General features: G+C 37.2%; 1 protein-coding gene across 2 annotated transcripts in view; it reads right to left on the minus strand.

The window, feature by feature from the left end:
• Positions 1-1,181: 1,181 nt before the first annotated feature.
• TRABD (TraB domain containing) overlaps positions 1,182-19,707 on the minus strand; it is a 35,712-nt gene continuing 17,186 nt past the window's right edge. Inside the window, exons 6-10 of one of the 2 annotated variants that reach the window (XM_039338733.1) lie at positions 14,969-15,079; positions 12,155-12,294; positions 7,753-7,925; positions 6,336-6,447; positions 1,182-4,352 (exon numbers count right to left, since the gene is read on the minus strand). In XM_039338733.1, the coding sequence (XP_039194667.1) occupies positions 4,175-4,352; positions 6,336-6,447; positions 7,753-7,925; positions 12,155-12,294; positions 14,969-15,079 (714 nt within the window). In that variant the 3' untranslated portion in view covers positions 1,182-4,174. Of the gene's footprint in view, positions 4,353-6,320; positions 6,448-7,752; positions 7,926-12,154; positions 12,295-14,968; positions 15,080-19,707 lie in introns of both variants that reach the window. The other variant, XM_039338741.1, reaches the window with a different exon arrangement.

Genomic DNA, 19,707 nt, shown 5'->3' on the forward strand with positions numbered 1-19,707 from the left:
CCCCGAAAATAAGACCTACCCCAAAAATAAACCCTAGTTTTGGGGCAAGGTGCATGCCTAAAACTCAAGCTGTGGTGGGAGTGGGAGAGTGGAGCCATCCCACACACCCCGCAACTGCTTATCGGTGCAGCCAAGCCTCCCTTGCCCCAACACCTCCTTGCCCTTCTGACCTACTTCTGCGGCTGCTCACGTGCATCACTCCCAGCCTCCATTTTGCTGTCAGAGGCTTTTAGGAAATGCCTCTGCAGCTGAGAATGGAACTCTGGCATTATGTGTGCATCGCCCCCTAGCTTCCACGGGACGCTGCATGCATCAATCTGGAGCTCATTTCTCGGCTGCAGAGGCCTTTCCTGAAAGCCCCCAATGGTGAAATGGAAGCTGGGGGTGATGCGCATGAGTGGCTGCAGAAGTGGGCTGTCTGGGCGGGGCTTTCAGTGCCACCACGAGGTGAGACTGTGCAAAAGACATCCCCCCAAAATAAGATCTGGTGCCTCTTTTGGAGGCAAAAAAAAAAAGCAAGTCCGGACCTTATTTTGGGGAAAACATGGGTACCAGCAAAAGGAGAAGCTGTTGTGAGTGCCTAAGAACAATTACTCTCTCCAGTAATTATGCCGTTGCAGAAACATGGGATTTGTGGAAGCTACACTCTCAAATTCAGAATAGCCATTTTAATGTTTTGTGGGATGCCAAAATCATTAAAGCCAACTCTGAAAGGAGGTTTTGGGGAAAAAAAACTTTGATTCATGCAGACACAGAAAATCTGTTGCTTCCAAAACTTCTTATGTAACAGCAATTCTGTCCAAAAGGAGAATTAAATGCTGCAACACAAAGCTGAAGAACCCTGACTTAATGACTTATGGTGTCTCTCTTTTAACATTTATTTGTTTACACACAATGATAAACTGGAAAAATATATTGCTTTTATATATCAGTTATTTCCCCGCTGCCTTATTTTGTTACATATTTCTTTTACATTATTTTACAATGTACAGACCCAATATTTCTATAAATTTCCTTTATGCTGGATACCTAAAATATATTTAATCAATACTGAAACAGCCTGGGATGAATGAGGCATTCAAGATAAAGACTATCCCACTATATCTATTCATGCATGCAGTAGAATTCTGGGATATACATCAACAAATAGCCAATACATTTTTTAAATAAAACACATACAATTTATTGGTAAAGATAAGATACCTGCATACAGGTACTTTTTATTTATTTTTGGCAAGTGGAAATACATACAGCACAGTGTGCCTCAAATCCATCATTAAGCATTAATCCATTCAAGTTAAGGCTTGTGTTTGCCATGTATCTTTTAAAAATCTTATGTAATAATTATCCAATTACAAATACTTCAGAGGAACATATTTAATTTATCAGATAAAGAAAACATAGATTAAAAGTCCTATCCATGTTTATTGTGAACTAATTCTCACTAAATTCAGTGGGAGTTATTTCCCAGTAAATAGAGAACTGTGCTTGAAAATTGAAAATACCATAAACTGTTCAGTGAACTAAGATGTAAATGTAATACTCTATAGTTCCTCCATTCAGTTTTCTAATTCCTCCCCAAGTAGAATAATTTTCACATAATTTTCTTGTAAACATTTGATTCAACTTAAGTGTTAAAAATTAAAGGAAACTGTAAGAATTAACAATTACTATACTCTGGTTTATTAAACACTGCTTGTACATGATACCTTTTAAGTGGAATTTCTTTCTAGCCGTGATCAAAAAGTAGTATGAATAGTGATACAATCTTTGCACGCATGTTGATTTTGTACCTTTAAAAACAAATCCATCATTTCATGTATCAGACTCTATGCTTATTCTGACAAGTTTATCTTGAGGGGAATATATAGAGTTACAGCTGTTTCTCCCTCTCTTCCCCCCTCCGCCAGCGTACAACTTTGATTTTTGAATTGAGGTACCATATTATGGATCCATATTCTTCAATCTGATTGGCTGGGAATGTTAGGAGTAGAAATCTAATAGTTCAGAAAACTGATTACAACTGATTGGCACAATCTTAGAACAAATTGTTTCTAATGCAATTAACTAGCAAGATCAGGTTGTTGTTTTTGCAGATATAATAGCAATGCATAGTGCCATTAAAAAATAAACTTCAATCAGCAATATTTGTTCCCCCTGCTGCTGGGGAACACAGCCCGTTAGACTGTTACCACTCCTATTGATTTCAAACTGTCTTGAAGTCCATCCTGCCCTATGATGACATTTCTCTACTTCAAGATCAGCTGCAAGAAAACGAAGGCCATTACCCCAAAGGCAAGCATTAAGCATAGACATGCCCCTTATAGTCAATAGTGCTTAAGCCTTAGTTTTTTTAGTGGGACCTAAGCACACTTCTCTGTTCCAGATTATGCTAAGGAAATAGAGGTGGACCCCAGAACCTTTCAAAAGCAGGTTTCTAATAGCCCTCAGTTGAAGGTTTTGATTCCCGTGTTTGCTGTGCTAAAAAGACAATCAAAAGCATAGATGTTACAGGTAGTCCTTCCTTGTTTAGCCACCACAATTGGGACCAGCAACTTGTTTGTTAAGGAAAGCAGTTGCTAAGTGAAATTACAACTGTGCTTATGATCTTACTTTAGCTCTTTACAATCATAAATGCAAGAGTAAGTACTTTTGCATCACCATTGTAATTACTATCACTAAACAAGGCAATCACTAAATGAGATCCACTTGTTAATTTCAATCACTAATTGTGCACTTTTATCCATCCTCCCAAAAAATGAGGAGAGAAGGAACAAGGTTCTTTTTTTTTTTTTGCCAATTCAACAAAGTTGTAATCCTAACAATGTTTCCAGTGGGCTGATTATTACCTTATTATGATCTGTAGGGAGGAAAAAAATACACAGTCCTAATTCTAATGGCATATAAATATACATGACAGTTTTTTAAAAAATGTGATGTTAAAAAGTTCAATTAGTTGAAAAGTACCCATAATGTAATGTTAGCAAAATCCAGACAATTTAAAAACACTAGTATCTGTTAAAATAACATTCCATTTAGTCTTTTAATCAGTATTTTATTACATTCACATGGAATTGTGATAATAGCTCACATGGTATTCAAGAAATGAAAGATAAATTCTACATACACAGCTGTTCCAGATTTTTTTTTCCAAAAAGGAGGAATGAAAGGAATGAAAAAGTCTACAGTATAAATGTATAATTTTCTCAGTAAGTTTTAAACACTGACATTCACGCCAACAGGAACTGAGAGTCTTATAAACATAGGTTTTCTAACAGAAACTGTAATAAAGGGGGGGGGGGAAGCAGACTGCAGCTAAACTTTTCATTTAAGGAAAAAAAAAATTGTTGTAGAGGCCTAAAAGCAAAAGCATGTTCCAGTCAAAGTTCTGCACTCCTGCCTTATACAATTTGAATTTTAAAGTGCTTAATTTTGGCTGGATCACGTCTGCTTAGTAATGCTAAAGGCAACTTTTAAAGTGAATAAGGCTTTCAAAAGATAATGATTTTATCAATAATAGCCAGCATATTTGTGATATTCCAAAAGTTTTGTTCAGGTTTTTTTTTTCTTTTAAAAAACCCACTATGTATAAAAGATTTCCAGTAAGAAGGGATCCTTCTAAAGATTGAATTGCTTGACTCTAGGAAATATAACTCAATATTACTGATAATGAAAACACACACACCATATGGGCCACTGTGCTTTCTAATTAGAACACAATTCGCATAATTGTTTTTCTGTTCCTTTGACAGACAAATCAAAGGTCACAGCATTTTTCCTGTGCAAGCTACAGTGATGAGAAGAACTGTACAGATTCTTGCAAAAGATTCATTCATTTTTAGGGTGCTTGTTGGTAGTTACCAGTGGATCGTATTGGGCAAACTGTTGTCTTATTTCATCATTATAAATATGCTACATACACATATTAATATAATATATGTGTACATATTCTAAGTACCTTATATTGGCATATATGTTTATGCCACACAATTTATTAGATTGATAGGAAAATATTTAATTATATAGATCACAGCTGGTGTAGCACTTAATGCCAATCCAGTGATTGTGCAGTAACTCAGCATCAGAACAGACTTTGGGACAAAAACTCTCTTGCCTCGTTTTCCAGTTTTATGTGCATTCCATTTTGTCCCAACCAGATGCAGAGTCTCCCAAATCAATGCTGAGATTTTATGTTTATCAGTTTCTGAAGATACTTCTGTGCAATGGGCACAGAAAGAATAAACCGAACTGTCCTGTGTCCCATCCGATAGCAGCCATAGCCCACCAGTCCAAATACTGTAGCCTTTGTAACAAACTTTAGGATTTTACTGGACGTGGATGGAGGAGGCACACTGAAACAAGGAAACAGGGAGAAATCAGAAAAATCACCAATCATTATTTACACCAAATATTATCATAGCTGCCATTATTGCCATATATTGAATCTTCTACGTCAGTGGTTCTCAGCCTTTTCTTCACCACGGAATCCTTTAAATACCTTTTGTGGCCATGGACTCCCAAGACTTAACTGAAAATTAAATCATAACATTTTTTCAAGCCTTCATGGACCCTGTGCCGAGTTCGCACACACCTCCCCCCGGCCGCAAGCCACAGGTTGAGAACCACTGCTCTATGTATTGCCTTTTTAATTCAGTCAATAGATATGCAATTATCTCAAAGCTACCCACCAAACAGCTAATCAGATTACAGCAGAAAAGGTTATTTTGCCCATTTTTAAAGTATTCTCAATAGCAGCAGATAAAATGAACTTCAAACTCTTCCATGTATCTCTACTAAGAAGTGCCCTTGAGTTTAAGATAATTTGCAGCCTTAGTTTCAGGTGAAAATCATCCTGTACAGATTAGACCGTGAACAATAGTGTTCATCATCCCCCCAGAGCTAAACAATAAAAAAACCATGCAGGCATCAACTTGCATCAATCTGAGTCCAATACCTAGTAGTAAGGGAAAAATAAGGATAGTAATCCAGTATCTGCAGCTTATTTGCAGTGGTTTGATTTCTGATGCCATTTTCAGCTTTCCAATGATTCTTCATGTTTAAAGGAGCAATAAGTATGCTTTCAGTTGAATTTTAATTTTATTAAGGATTTTTTTCCACTTTGTCTTTCTCTACCACAGCAAATTTGAAATTGTGGAGGGAGGAAAAAAGAGAAACCACAGCTGTCTGAAGTTCAGAGCAGGAGGCCACATTATACATTCTTTTTGTGGATTCCCTTAATCTACTCCCATTGACTGCAATGGGGAGGAATTAATCTATAACAGTGCCAAAACTGGCACAGATCATCAAACGTATTTCAAAGCTCCAGCTGGTGCAAAGTGCAGTGGCGTTTATGTGTACTTTTAGGAGGGTCATATTACACCTCTGCTCTGCAACCGGTTCCCAAGTTCAAAGCAGTTCAAGGTGATGATTTTAAACTTTAAATCCCTGCAGCTGGGGCATTTCAGGGACCACTTCTCCTCATTTATATCAGCCTGGCCCATGTGATCTGGCAGAGAGAGCATGCTGCAGAGACCATGTGCCAGGGATTAACATTTGGCAGATCCCAGGAGATCAATCTTCTTTACTGTGCCATTGGGTCTAGGGACAGTGTTTCTCAACCTTGACAATTTTAAGGCATGTGGACTTCAACTCCCAGAATTCCACAGCCAGTGTTGCCTCATTTTGTGACGTTCCTTGCCACAGTTGTTAAATAAATCACTGCAGTTGTTACTGTAAGTTAATAACAAGGTTGTGAAGTGAATCTGACTTCCCCATTGATATTGCTTGTCATAAGGTTGCAAAAAGTGATCACATGACCCTAGAACAGTGCAACCGTCATAAATACAAGCCAGTTGCCAAGCACCCAAATTTTGATCATGTGACCACAGGGAGGCTGCAACAGTTGTAAGTATGAAAAATGTTCATAAATCACTTTTTTTTCAATGCCGTTGCAACTCTGAAAGGTCACTTAAGAAATTGTTGTAAATCAAGGACTATTTGAATATATTTACATATCGATATCTACAGGTCACACATATTTGCTAATGAGGAGCTTTTTTGTTTCAATGTTGATGTCTCATTTCTATTGCTGTTTGCACCATTTGTTCCAGGTATGAAATTACTTAATAGGCAGTCTACCAAATACTGATTTTTGAGATATTTTCTATCTAATCAAAGCCATTTGAGCACAAGGTAAGGTAATTACTGCATCTGTAATATTACAGTTTGCACCTATGTCTATTCCTCTAGTTTTTTATTTTTATTCTTGCCTCAAAGTAACTGCAGCCATTGTAACTTATAAGAAAAATAACTAAACCTACCCGAAAAAGAATTACCTCATTATTTCCTGGATATTCAAATCGGTGTTCCAGTTTTTTTCAATCCCCGGTACATGACCCATGCCGACCACCCCAACTACAACAGAAGGGACGCATCTTCTAGGTTCAGCTAGGATGGAGAGCAAAAGAAACAATAATTGGTAATATCAATGTTAATTAACTACAGTATTATTTTAGGGATTCAAAGGAATGCATTATTTAGCACAAGTCAACAGGACAATAGCAAAGGATAGTGAGAGTTGTAATTAAGCATCAGGAGAGCCAGAGGTTCTTCATCCTTAGTTTACAGAAAATGAAAGCAAGTCTCCCTGATACTAGTTTTGAAGCACAGATCACCTGCCTTCAAACACAAACTGTAGCATTTAGCCTCTACTTTTTCTTCTATCTATGATAGATGTCACAGGATAAACATGAGCTGTGGAGGTTTGGCCGTTCAAGTATCACTGGCTTAAGGTTGACTCAGCCTTCCATCCTTCTGAGGTCGGAAAATGAGGACCCAGATTGTTGGGGGCCAATATGGTGACTCTGTAAACTACTTAGAGAGAGCTGTAAAGCACTTTGAAGCAGTATATAAGTCTAAGTGCTATTGCTATAAACATTCCAAAATAGAAGGAAAAAAGATGAGGAAGAGGAAATGGAGGAATACGGTTGTCACCCATTAATGCATCTGATTATGATATTGCTTAAAGAGGTAAGGTGTAAATGGGTAGCAAATATTTGGATCACTGGGCTAATTTACTGTCCTAAGTCATGGTTTGTTCAATCAAGGTGTCTTAAATAAGCTAGATATAGATAACATTATGCTCAAACATGATATGAAGACCATAATAACTGGGTTGATTCACTAGACTAAGCTAGAATGTGCATTATTTGTATATAGTATTATGTATGAATTCAACCACAGGAAACATGTTCATGGTTTAGCACATGTGTTTTATTCCATGACATATGGTTTGGAAATCATAGTTTAGCATGATGCACAAAACCATTCATTGGCACATCCATGAAAAGAAATGCAGCCTTGAGTTTCCTAGGTCATAGACATGGGTATGCTCTCAGAATTGCTTCAAATCTGACTGTCCAATTATGATTCTTAACATAAGTTATTAAATACATGAATAATCATATAATTATTTTAAATTTAAACTTAAGCTAATTGCTTCTTGGCCTTTTTGGCTAAGCTCAAGAATGTAAACTTAAGTTACATTTTGATTTAATCAACTCTGACAATCTTGATAAAGACCAAAATTGCTAGCTAAGAAAGTTTTTTAAGCACTCCATAATTTAACCTTTTTGATTAAGCTGACTCAACTGTTATCAATGCAGATTGGTTAGATTTCCTGAGAAAAAACACACGATAAGAGCTACTACCCATGTATATATAATGTATATTTTTGGCTCATGAACTTCATACCTTCAGAAGCACGAGGTAGTTCTGTTCTTTTTGCAGCTTGCTTCAGCATGTAGGTCAAATAAATATCTCTTTCTGAAACAATTGTTCGGTGAAGATCTGGAAATTCTCCAATCATTTCTGCCATCATTTGCTCTAGTAAATCCTTTTGTTTGCATTTCTCCACATCATCTTTACTGAAACAAAAATGTCTCAATGTCTTCATTATGTTCTCAGAGGAAAAAAAGATAATGGAAATTGAAAACTAAAACATTTACAATAAATGATAGCTAGCTGAGAAATTAATGACAAGTGCACAAGTAGGAATCAATCACAGAAATCAGAACATGTAGAAATGATGTAGTAGTCTTTCCTTTTTAAAGGATTGTTGGTACACTGCAAATTCACTTTCCTTAAACAATAGGAGATATTCATTTAATAAGTAATAAGTAACCACCTGGAGTAGAACACATGACAGTCTTTTCCCTTTACTATAAAGCAGTTTAAAAAAAAAATCTGCATAACTAATGTTAAAAAGAAATGAGTAAGTGCTTTGGATGTTACCTAGAGAGAGAGACTTCTGTGAGAAAAAAATCTATGGATTATAACTTATATCAAATGAAAAATTACTGATGAACATATCTGAGGTCAGAAATATGACATTTTTGCTTATTAATCATTAAAAATTATTTTAGGTACAAACCTTAAATACCTTGACAAATAGGTTTCTACAATGTTATATATATTAAATTCTATCTAAAATGGTATAAAAATTATACTATTTTGCACCAATAACTGGTTTTTCACTGATGCAACTAAGCTATTTATTTTTCTGAAAAAAGGAGTTCAGAGTTCACTTCCTACTTATAAAGTATTATTTACAAAGTACTGTTTTATAAAGTATTGAGGAAAAGGTCTGGTGTTCTGTTTTATAAAATATTGGGGAAAAGATCTGGTGTTCTAACTATAGTTAGTACAATATCAACTTGAATCCCAAAATATTCCAACTGTACACCTTTTTTAAAGGACTCATCATCTACCACAGGATGTAAAAGATAACAAATGACTTCTATAACACTCAACTCAAGCAAAATTGTAAACTGCCTAGTCACTTATGTGAAATGGATGGTGTAGAAATTTGATAGATAGATCAAAATTATTAGCACTTAGACTTATATACCACTCCACAGTGCTTTAGAGCATTCTGAGTGGTTTACAAATGTGAGCATATTGCCCTCAACTATCTGGCTCATTTTACTGACTGGAAAGATTGCTATAAATTATGTATATAGTTTTTCTACACAGCCCACTTTTAAATATTCTCCTTATTTGGGAATTGTGGATTTATGTTGTTTATTTTTCTGGTGATACTTATTAACAGCATTACTTTTTAAAAAAAGGATTTAGAAATGTCAAATGTCTTTAAAAAACTGATCTGTCACATTAAGTACAGGTAATCCTCAACTTACAACCACAACTGAGCCCAAAATTTCTGTTGCTAAGCAAGATAGTTGGGTGAATTCTGCCCCATTTTACAACGTTTCTTGCCACAGTTGTTAAGTGAAGCATTGCAGCTTTTAAATTAGCAACATGGTTGTAAAGTGAATCTGGCTTGCCTATGACTTTGCTTCTGAGAAGATTGCAAAAGGTGATCACATGACCCCGAGACAGTGCAGCTGTCATAAATATGAACCAGTAGTCAACCATCCAAATTTTAAGCAAGTGACCAAGGGCATGCTGAAATTGTTGTAAGTTTGAAAAATGATCTTACGTCACTTTCGTTGTAACTTTGGAATGGTCATAAATGAATGATTGTAAGTGCAGGACTACTTGTAGTAATTAAGGGCAATGCAATGATGAGATTATGAAAGAAACATTGAACATTTTGTCATTTGCTTTTGAAGGCTTGATCTTGCAAGACTCCTCTTTCAACTAGTGTCCAATACAATCTGGACATCACAATTGTAGAAAAAGGTTCTTTAACTATGGCGGCAGTAAATATAACCTAAACTTATGTAATACCTTCTTGCAAGCGAAGTAACCCTTTGAATAATCATTGTGTGTATTCTTTGCATGCAGTGGAAATCTGGCTCAGGACCAAGAACTGTTGGCAACAACATATTTGTAAACAAACTTAGTAGGCATTTCTATTACCAAGAACGGGCAATAGAAACTTAACAAAACAGCTGTTACCTTACTATGCTCACAGAGTGAGTGGGAGGTGTGGATGACTAAAAGTACACAAAACACATTCTAATTATAAGATGTCATTTCTTTGGAGATGTTTAGCTTTGCTTGGCTGTTACATTTATGTTGCATGTGATACAACAGAAGATTTGGTACAGCTGAGATACCAAAAAGCCCACTAGACACAACTCCTCAGTCATTAGACCTTGTTTTACATTATTCTCGTATCACCACGGCCATGATAGTATCCAAATGGGTCTGGTTTGCTGTTTATGCTAAATGTGACAGAAGAATTTCATTACTGTCTGATTCAGAGTTACAGAGTCAGAGGCATTTACAGAGCAGTAATAGAAAAAACATGTGCTGTGAGTTAAATACTGCAATTTAGAGAATTGCATCAGATTTCAGCACACAAGTATGCAAGGGTGTCCCTATCATCCTTCTGAGTTTGCTGCAAGAGGCTGCTCAGTTAGCCTTCAAAGCAGTTTTTAAACTCCTCTGAAGCATCATGTCAAATCTTACCTCAACTCTGTATCCAGATTAAAACATTTGATTCTGGTTGCTTTATTCAAAGAGCAATAAGAAGATATTGCTCAATGAGCATGACTGGTGACATTAGAGGTGTTTACCCTTTTTTAATTTCATCATTTAACACCATTTCCTTTTTAACATGGCTGATACTGTCCACAGATAATTAAAATTATTGTAAAGGCATTATTGGTTAAAAGGTACGAGCCTCAATCCTAAACCCTACCCATTCTGATGTTTGGGATGGACTGATATAGTTCAGATTTAAAATAGCCCAATGCCCTATTCAACTAAATAGACAAAAGCATATTAAAAAATTGGGAGATATTTTCATCCATAAACTACAGTCCCTTTCATGTTCTAAAAAATAATTGACTGAAGTTAAATTATTCATTAGATGCCAATGTCTAATATATTTTATAAAACTGAGCAACTAAGCCAAAACTTGCCATTTTTTTCTACTCTGCCTTGACATGCTGGCTATCTGGAAGCTCTGGAGTATCCCAATTCATACAATGTCTCATCCATCTCAGGTATATCCTGGCCTTTTTCCTTCACACTGCCTGAGATGCCAGCAGAAAAAATAGGAATTTGGGGTTCAGTTTTAATGTGTGCAACCATTTGCCATCTGATACTTTAACTAGATCAAACAGCCTAGATAACACTCTTGAACAAGCAGCTAATAAGACATAAATACAAAAACAGATCACTGGTTGCAAAATTTAAAAGCAAATATATTTTTAAAAGCACTAGAATTCCATGAAAGCGCCCTGTTCACAGGGAAATAAAACTCCATCTAGTCAATGACATGATAGTTGTTATTCTGAAAAGATTTGAAGACTACCGGTAACAATTTTTATGAGACCCTAATTTTAATTTAACTTCTATGTATTGCATTCCCCTTTCAAGTTCAATCTACCCTTTTGATTTCAAGGAAATACACAAAATGAATAAAATAAACTATTCTAAATCTGAAATTTTGGCTAAAATTACTGGCTTTCTAAAATATATTTTATATAATTAGATCACAGAAAGTGGCTATTTGTGCCTTTTACTGCAAAATGTTTTTAAATGCTTAAATATATTGTACTGCTTTAAGTTAAATTTTAAATGCAGATTTTTTTTTTCTGGAAGTAAAAACAAGAAAGGCAACTTGTTAATCTCTACAATGTTCTCCATAATTAAAAGATAATTCAGACATACAGTAGTTTCTGTTTGTCTAGCAGCATTCTACTACTTCAACTTTCCTTAAAATTGTGGTTGAAGAGTAATTTTCAGACAGTCTCTCTTAAAAAAATTTCTCTGAATACAACATTCTCTCACATGCTGATTTCTTAACAATGCTATCATCCAGCATAGTAATTCTGTATTTATACTCTGAAGTTCTGCTTACTGGGTGAACTTTGCCTTTCATGTTGGAATAAAGATTTTGTTATATGTCCTTTTTCATGCACTGTATGTTCTACCTTCTAAATTGTTATATTTTTCCTGTGAGTTGTTATATAAATACTGTATACTAAACTACAGATTTATATCCTACTAGGGAGCTGTTTAGCAAATCTTACCCTACCCTGATTTTGCCACAGAACTGGCACTAAAGACGTGCTGTCCTCAGCCACTCTTTTCACTGTGTTTACAAATGTTTGCACAAGCATCTAGTATCCCTTGAGAACCATGCAATCTGTTTACTAATTGCCACACTTATGCCTACCTGATCGGGTCAGACAGGAAACAGAGGCCCCAAGCAAGCTTTATTTTTTGCCAGAGAGAAAGTGCAGCAATGGCTCTCTTGAATGTGACTGGAATGGGTCTATCTCCAAGGTGAAACTTGCAGAAAGGCACTTTGCTCGCCTAAAACAGGAGTCAGATTAGCGCTGCATAAGTTTCTAACAGCAAGGATATACAATAATATTGACATGAATGTCTTGGTTCATTTTTAATCTTCGTTTATCAGTAAAGATAAGCCACCCATTGGAAGATATTGTCATGGTATAATAATAATAATAATAATAATAATAATAATAATAATAATAATAATAATAATAATAATAATAGTAATAGACAAGCACCTGCAACATAACACCCCAGATTTAACAATTGTCGATAAGAAAGACAAAAAAGTCTGGATAGTGGATGTGGCAGTGCCTGGAGACAGCAGAATAGAAGAGAAAGAACTGGAGAAGATAACAAAATACAAAGACCTACAAATAGAAATAGAAAGACTGTGGCAAAAGCAAGCAAGGGTAGTACCAATAGTCATAGGCTCCTTGGGTGCAATCCCAAAACAACTGGAGCACCACTTGAACACCATTGGCATTGACAAATTCGCTATTAGTCAATTGCAAAAGGCAGCCTTATTAGGAACTGCTTCCATCCTGCGACGATATCTGTAATACCATCAAACATCCAGATCTGCCTATCCCAGGTCCGGGGTAAGGACTCGATAGGTAGACAAAATGCCAAATCCAGTCTGAACATCTGGCTGACTGTGCGATGATCCATAATAATAATAAAGTTTGTACTTTTGTTTCTACAGAATACCCAAACTAACCACAACCCAGGTTCAAGAGAAAGCTTTTGATATATGTGGCTTCCTGGCAGTAAACATAACAACCAGATTTTATGTGATATAAATGAAAATAAACTTCTAGGGGTTTAAGCCCCAGGGCAAATGAAAAGACTGAATGGGTCTTGTGGGGAATGGGGGGGGGGAAGGGTTGCCATTAAAAATTCCTTTTTGCAAGTAAAATCATTTCTGACTTTTCAAATTGCTAAAGAGTTTTAGATTTGAGTCAGCAGAAGGTGACTAAATGTTTTTATATCACACAATCTGAAAGAGCAACTAGACTGGGAACTTAAATATATGGGATCAACCACACTGGGAGGATTCAGTTTATCAATCCAGGGAATCTAGAACACTCTTTAGATTCTGGATGCCAATATAATCCCTGAGAATATAGTAAGGCAACATCACTGTTCAAATTAAACAAACTGAATGTTGCCTATATTTATCTCTTTCATTTTAGTTATCATCCATCAGATAGGTTCAAAGGTTCAAATCTCACCGACTCAAGGTTGACTCAGCCTTCCATCCTTCCGGGGTAGGTAAAATGAGGACCCAGATTGTTGGGGGCAATGTAAATATATATATATATATATATATATATATATATATATATATATATATATATATATATATACATTGCTTACTGGTGTACACCGCTTAGAGAGTGCTTGCACTTAAAGCGGTATATAAGTCTCATAAATAAATAAATAAATAAATAAATAAATACACTGAAGTAATACTAGCATGAAGAGAAACATGTCTTCAGAGCAAACAAAGATGATAGCTTTGGACCGAGTTGTGATCTAACAACAGTGCTTCTCAATCTCAGCAACTTTAAGATGGATAGTTCTCAATTTACAACTATTTGTTTAATGACGGTTCAAATGATAAAAAAATAACTTATGATCCATCTTCAAAGTTATGACCATTACACCACTTACAGGTCAAAGTGTGGTCAATGTCAGGGTGCTTGTAACTGGCTCACATTTACAGTAGCTGCAGCATTTTGGGATTATGTGCTTGTGATTTGTGACTTTCCGAGTTGGCTTTTGACAAGCAAAATAAATTGGGGAAGCCTAATTCATTTAACGACTGTGTGATTCACTTAACAACTGCAGTGTTTTGCTTAATGACTGTGTTAAAAATGATCAAAAAATTAGGTCCAAACATGTGACGACTCACTTTGTTACCCCATCAATTTATGATGGAAGTTCCAATCCCAATTTTGGTTGTAAATCAAGGACTATCTATAGGGATTTCAATTCCCAGAATTCCCCAGCAAACCATAATGGCTGGGGAATTTGGGCACTTGAAGTCCTACATCTAGATGTAGGGCTTTGCTAACATTGAGAAACACTGAGCATCACAGTTATATGCTAATGTATGCCAGAATATTTTGAAATCTCTTTCAAATTCCTTGGCTATATACCCAAACCACCATCCTTACAGATACTTGACATTAGCACTGAGATTGAAACCTATAGTAGAGAAGCACAGACTCTGATGGGGTCTAGGACAACTCGCTACAGCCAACTCACCACAGCACAACTGGCTGCAGGACTATTCAACACTGTATTAATCATTTCATTCACTTACTTTTATCATTGATGACCATAATAAATTGAAATTATTGTAACTCCTGTATTTCTGGATTGACTTTATTTTATTACTGGGCACAGTTCGGTCAAAATTAACTTTTGTATTTGTTGAATTGTCCTGTGCTGAGTTGTTCCACAGTGAGTTGGATGCAATGAGTTGTCCCATTCTGTTCAATGGATACTTTAAAAAAAAAGTTGTTATTTTTAAGAATTTCTTTTCATTTTTAAAAGGCAGAAATTGGCCCAGGAGAATCTGATGAAATAAATGGATATCTCCATTTTTTTTTTTAGCTGCCAGTCTTTTGCAATTTATAATATTGCCTCAAGGAAAAAAGTATCGTCATTTTTATTTTAAATTCACCTCTTTGAAAGCTTCCCTGAATTCACCTCCGGGAGCCATTCCTAATTGTTCCGTGATATGTGCAGAGACTTTCAGCAGCAGCATTTGCATCAATCCAGACATGAGCCCATTCTAACATGAGGGAGAAAGAGACATCATTAAAATAAATCTGTTAATCTTGAATTGAATAGAAGAAAAGACAAATATAATTCCATTAACAGTCTTGTGAAAGGAAAAAAACAGTTATTCTACCACTTGGAGCTGGCTTAGCACCAAATTTCCTACAAACTATATAAAGTGTGTGTGTGTGGGGGGTGTACACACAGAGCCATTGTGGTGGTGATGATGGTGAGCGAGGAGTACAGCGACAGGTTCTAGTCCTCCCTTAGGTATAGAAGTTGGCTCTTTCAACCCTTAACAGAAGTCAAAAACCATCTATCTACCAGCCAGCACTGGATTAAAATGATTGTTTATGTTATTTATTTGATTTCTATAGCTGCCCATCTCATCAAGTGACTCTGGGCGACATCCGTCATAAAACATAAAAACAGTTAAAAACAATTAAAACAGTACAAAATAAATACATATGGCACCAAGTAAACTGTTACTGTGCATGGTCATACAAGCAGGAAATGGGCCCCTTAACACAGGATTGGCACCGGGCTGTAGCATGCTAGAAACCGGGCCATGCAAACAAGCAAAGCCTCGTCCACGGAATGCGGGCAGCACACCAAAGACACACCCCTTCTGGTCCATGGAAAAACCTCTCTCCACAGAACCAGTCCCTCGTGCCCAAAAGGTTGGGGGCCGCTGCCTTAATACATACAGGGCCTAGGTCCATGCACACAACCAAATCTTCATGGTCTTACAAAAGGGCAGCAGGGATCGGGGTCATCCTGATATTTGAAGAGAGAATATTCTAGAGGAGAGGGGCCATGGCAAAGAATGCAAGTTGCTACCCAACATTCCTTTGCTAACAGGACCTGTAACATGTCCAACCTACTTGACTGAATTGGATGGGTAGAAACAACTGAGAAGAGACAGTCCCTAAGACAGCGGTTCTCAACCTATGGGACGCGACCCCATTTGGGGTCGATCGACCATTTCTCAGGGGTTGCCAAACAAGGCGATCCGCCATTTTTCCCCCTCGGGGGGCGCCGCCGCGCATGCATGCCGCGCATGGGGGTGCCGCCGCGCATGTGCGCCACGCATGGGTGTGGCACCACGCATGGGTGTGGCGCCGCACCACGCATGCATGAGGCGCGCATGGGGGCGCCGCCGCGCATGCGCGGCACGTTTGTGTGACCGGGGTCGCCGTCACACAAACGTTGAGAAGCACTGCCCTAAGATAACACAACCCCAAGCCATGAAGGCTTTCAAAGTGACTAGGACAATCCGCGCCCTATGGGGGTCATCCTTTCAGAAATATTTTTTTAGCTAAACAGAATGACCATGGGTGGGAAAAAAAACCAGTGGGAGCAGTAGCGACTTCTAACTTCCTGCCAGCTTCCCCATTGATTTTGCTTGTGGAACTCAGGCATAAACCTTCTTTCCTTCCCCTTCCCCTCCCCTTCACAGCAGGCAGGGGTTGAGAGACTGGCTGAGAAACTGTCATGAAACATTGAAAATGAAGACTATGACTGCAGCAACAATGTAGCATCATCCAGTAGTACTGAAACTATTTCCCCAAATTTCATTCTCTTGAAAGTCCCGGGTCATGGATTTTGGACACATTCTATAAGTTAGTCCATTTGAGGTATTGATTAAAAAGTTGTTGCCTTATGATTCACCATTTCACCCAGTTAAAGGTCATGACAATGAGATTGTTAGTAATATATAGATAATAGCACCCCGAATTGCATCTGGAAACACACTGGTAACCATTGCAGTTCATGAAGCAATTGTGTTACAATGTGTCAAATATCCAATACCCTTTACTTCCTACTTCCTGTGTAGCTTCTGAATGTTCTTCATGGGCAGCCCCATGTACAGCACATTGCAGTAGTCAATACAAGAGCTAATGAGACCATGAATGACTATGAACCAAGCCTCCCAATCCAAGAAAGCTTCAACTGACACATCATTCTAATGTGTGCAAAGGCCCTCCTGTATGATCAACAACATTCAGTGAAGAGGTCTGCATCCTTGAGTGGATTGATTCAGACTAGTGATAATTATGTACATATAATCCAAAAGTAACTAAAAACCGTGTAGTCATCTGTTAATTTCCTTCCTGGAAAATCAAAAGGGAAGAAAATGGTTCTAAAATTATCTGACTCATTCTAGCATAGTAATGTTTATTGTTTCAACCTTCTTATCAAGGAACAGTAAAAATAATTCCCTAAGTAAATCAGTAATTAAAAGGTCCAACACAACATACAGCTTATTTTCTTGCTACTTAAAACAAAAACAGGTTTATTTGTTTTTTTTTTAAAATTCTGATTTTCTACTTTAAAAACAATATAGCGTTCTCCTCCTTTGCTAATGATATTGTGGTCTTAGTTGATTTCCTTTGCCATCAGACTGTACTTTTACTTTAAGACAGAATTTCTAAATGTCATTGGTGCATGTTGTTGTTGTTATGGTTAATTTTCAATTTGATTCATAATCTGGGACTGGTAAAAATTTAACAATTCAAGTTGTTGTTAGCATAGGGCATTGTTACAAGAGCCAGGAGATCACAAGGCAATTGCCGAGTAATAGTTTGGCTTGCCTAGATACCAGCATTGTTGGAAGACACTTGCATGCTTCCCAAGATGCACCACAGGACAGCAAGCTGGCTTTGCACCAGAGAGAAAGATGAATGACTCTTCCTACAGCATCACGCAAGGCCCCCTCCCTTCCCAGAGCTGCCTGGCAAATGGACACCATAACCAGGAAGGTTCAGAGCTGTCATCTGACTGCCTGCACAGAGCACCAACTCATCGCTCCACCAAAGTGGTACCTATCTATCTACTTGCACAGAACATGCTTTCAAACTGTAGGTCAGGGGTAGTCAACCTTGGCTCTTTTATGACTCGTGGACTTCAACTCTCAGAATACCTGAGCCAGCTAAGCTGGCTCAGGAATTCTGGGAATTGAAGTCCACGAGTCATAAAAGAGCCAAGGTTGACTACCCCTGCTGTAGGTGGACAAGCCCTGAAGCAAGTGACAGGAGCTTACCCTGCCACACAGTGCTAGGGCTTGAAATGTGAGAGCTGAGACCATTTCCAGTGTCATTAAGTCTCTGAGCCACCTCCCATTTCCTGTTTTCAAATGTAGATTAGAAAACCATTTTGTTGTAACTTCTAAATGTTGCAATATTGACAACTGTAACAGGAAACAGAAGCTATTTCTTTAGGGTGAGTCACAGGTTACTGATCACCCATTCTCTGCCCATACCTAATCAGGAACAAATAGAAATGTTTAGAATATTAAGTCCAGTCTTCCGAGACTATTATCTAAAGCTTATTACATGTCATGGTTCTCTATCTGCACATTGTTGGAAGTTGCACCATATAATCACATTTCAAAATGTTGATTAGATTGTCCTGCCAAAAAGATTTGACATAACTGAAATTATCATTTTTAAAATGTTCTTGGGTTGCATTTGGGGCTCTCTCTCTCAAACTATTTAGGCTATGTATTTTAAGGCTATGCAAAATGTTAAGAGTCAAAGGTGCTTCGGAGGGTTTGAGGGTACAAGCATAGCTCTTGTGTGCAGCAGCATTTTGCTCCCAGGATCAAATGGCTGCTGAGCAATTCTGGAGGAGCCTTGTTTATACCCCTGCATACTTTGGAGAATCGCCTTCTCCGCCACTAAAAACTGGTCTTTCCTCTTCTCTCTCTCTGCTTGGTTTATTTCCAACGTATATGCAATGGCTCATTTAAACTTTAAGCAATAAAAAGTGGATACAATGTCCAGAGCATGGCTGAGCAGAGGAAAAGGGACCAAGTCATATTAGCTCTTCACACCACACTGCAATTCATCTCCACCCCCTCTGAAAAGCAGTGAGCAAGAAGTGATTATTACATGATAGCTCTTTTGTTGACCCCAGACTTAAGGTTAGAAACACCTAGGTCGGGGGGTATACAACCTTGGCAACGTTTAAGATCTGTGGACTTAGAGCCTAAGAATTATAGGCCAATTTCATTATTGAATGTTGATTATAAGATCTTTACAAAAATTTTGGCAAATAGATTAATGCAGGTTATGAAAGACTTGATTCATAGTGATCAAGCAGGATTTATAACAGGGAGATATATGAAACATAATGTTAGACAAATTATTAACTTAATTGAGTACTTGGATAAGAATAATCAGATTCCTGTGGCTTTTATCTTTTTGGACGCTGAAAAAGCTTTTGATCAATTGGACTGGCAATTTTTATTTTCTTTGGTAGAGAAAATGAATTTTGGGGACAATTTTTTACATGCACTTAAAGCTATATATCAGCAGCAATCTGCACAAATTGTTGTAAATGGGGGATTGACTGAGAATTTTAATATTCAAAAAGGGACAAGACAAGGATGTCCATTATCCCCATTGTTATTTGTTTTAACATTGGAAATTTTATTGATTCAGATTCGGGAATCGAAGTTAATTAAGGGTGTAAAGATAAGGAAGAATGAGTATAAATTGCGGGCATTTGCGGATGATTTGGTTTTAATTTTGGAACAGCCGAATCAGGCGATTGATGGTTTATTAGAACTTATAACACAGTATGGGAATGTTTCTGGTTTTAAAGTTAATAATTATAAGACTAAGATATTATCTAAGA

The sequence above is a fragment of the Crotalus tigris genome, unplaced genomic scaffold (assembly GCF_016545835.1).
Source record: "Crotalus tigris isolate CLP2741 ecotype Arizona unplaced genomic scaffold, ASM1654583v1 scf7180000017549.6302385, whole genome shotgun sequence".
In the NCBI taxonomy this organism is placed as follows: Eukaryota; Metazoa; Chordata; class Lepidosauria; order Squamata; family Viperidae; genus Crotalus; species Crotalus tigris.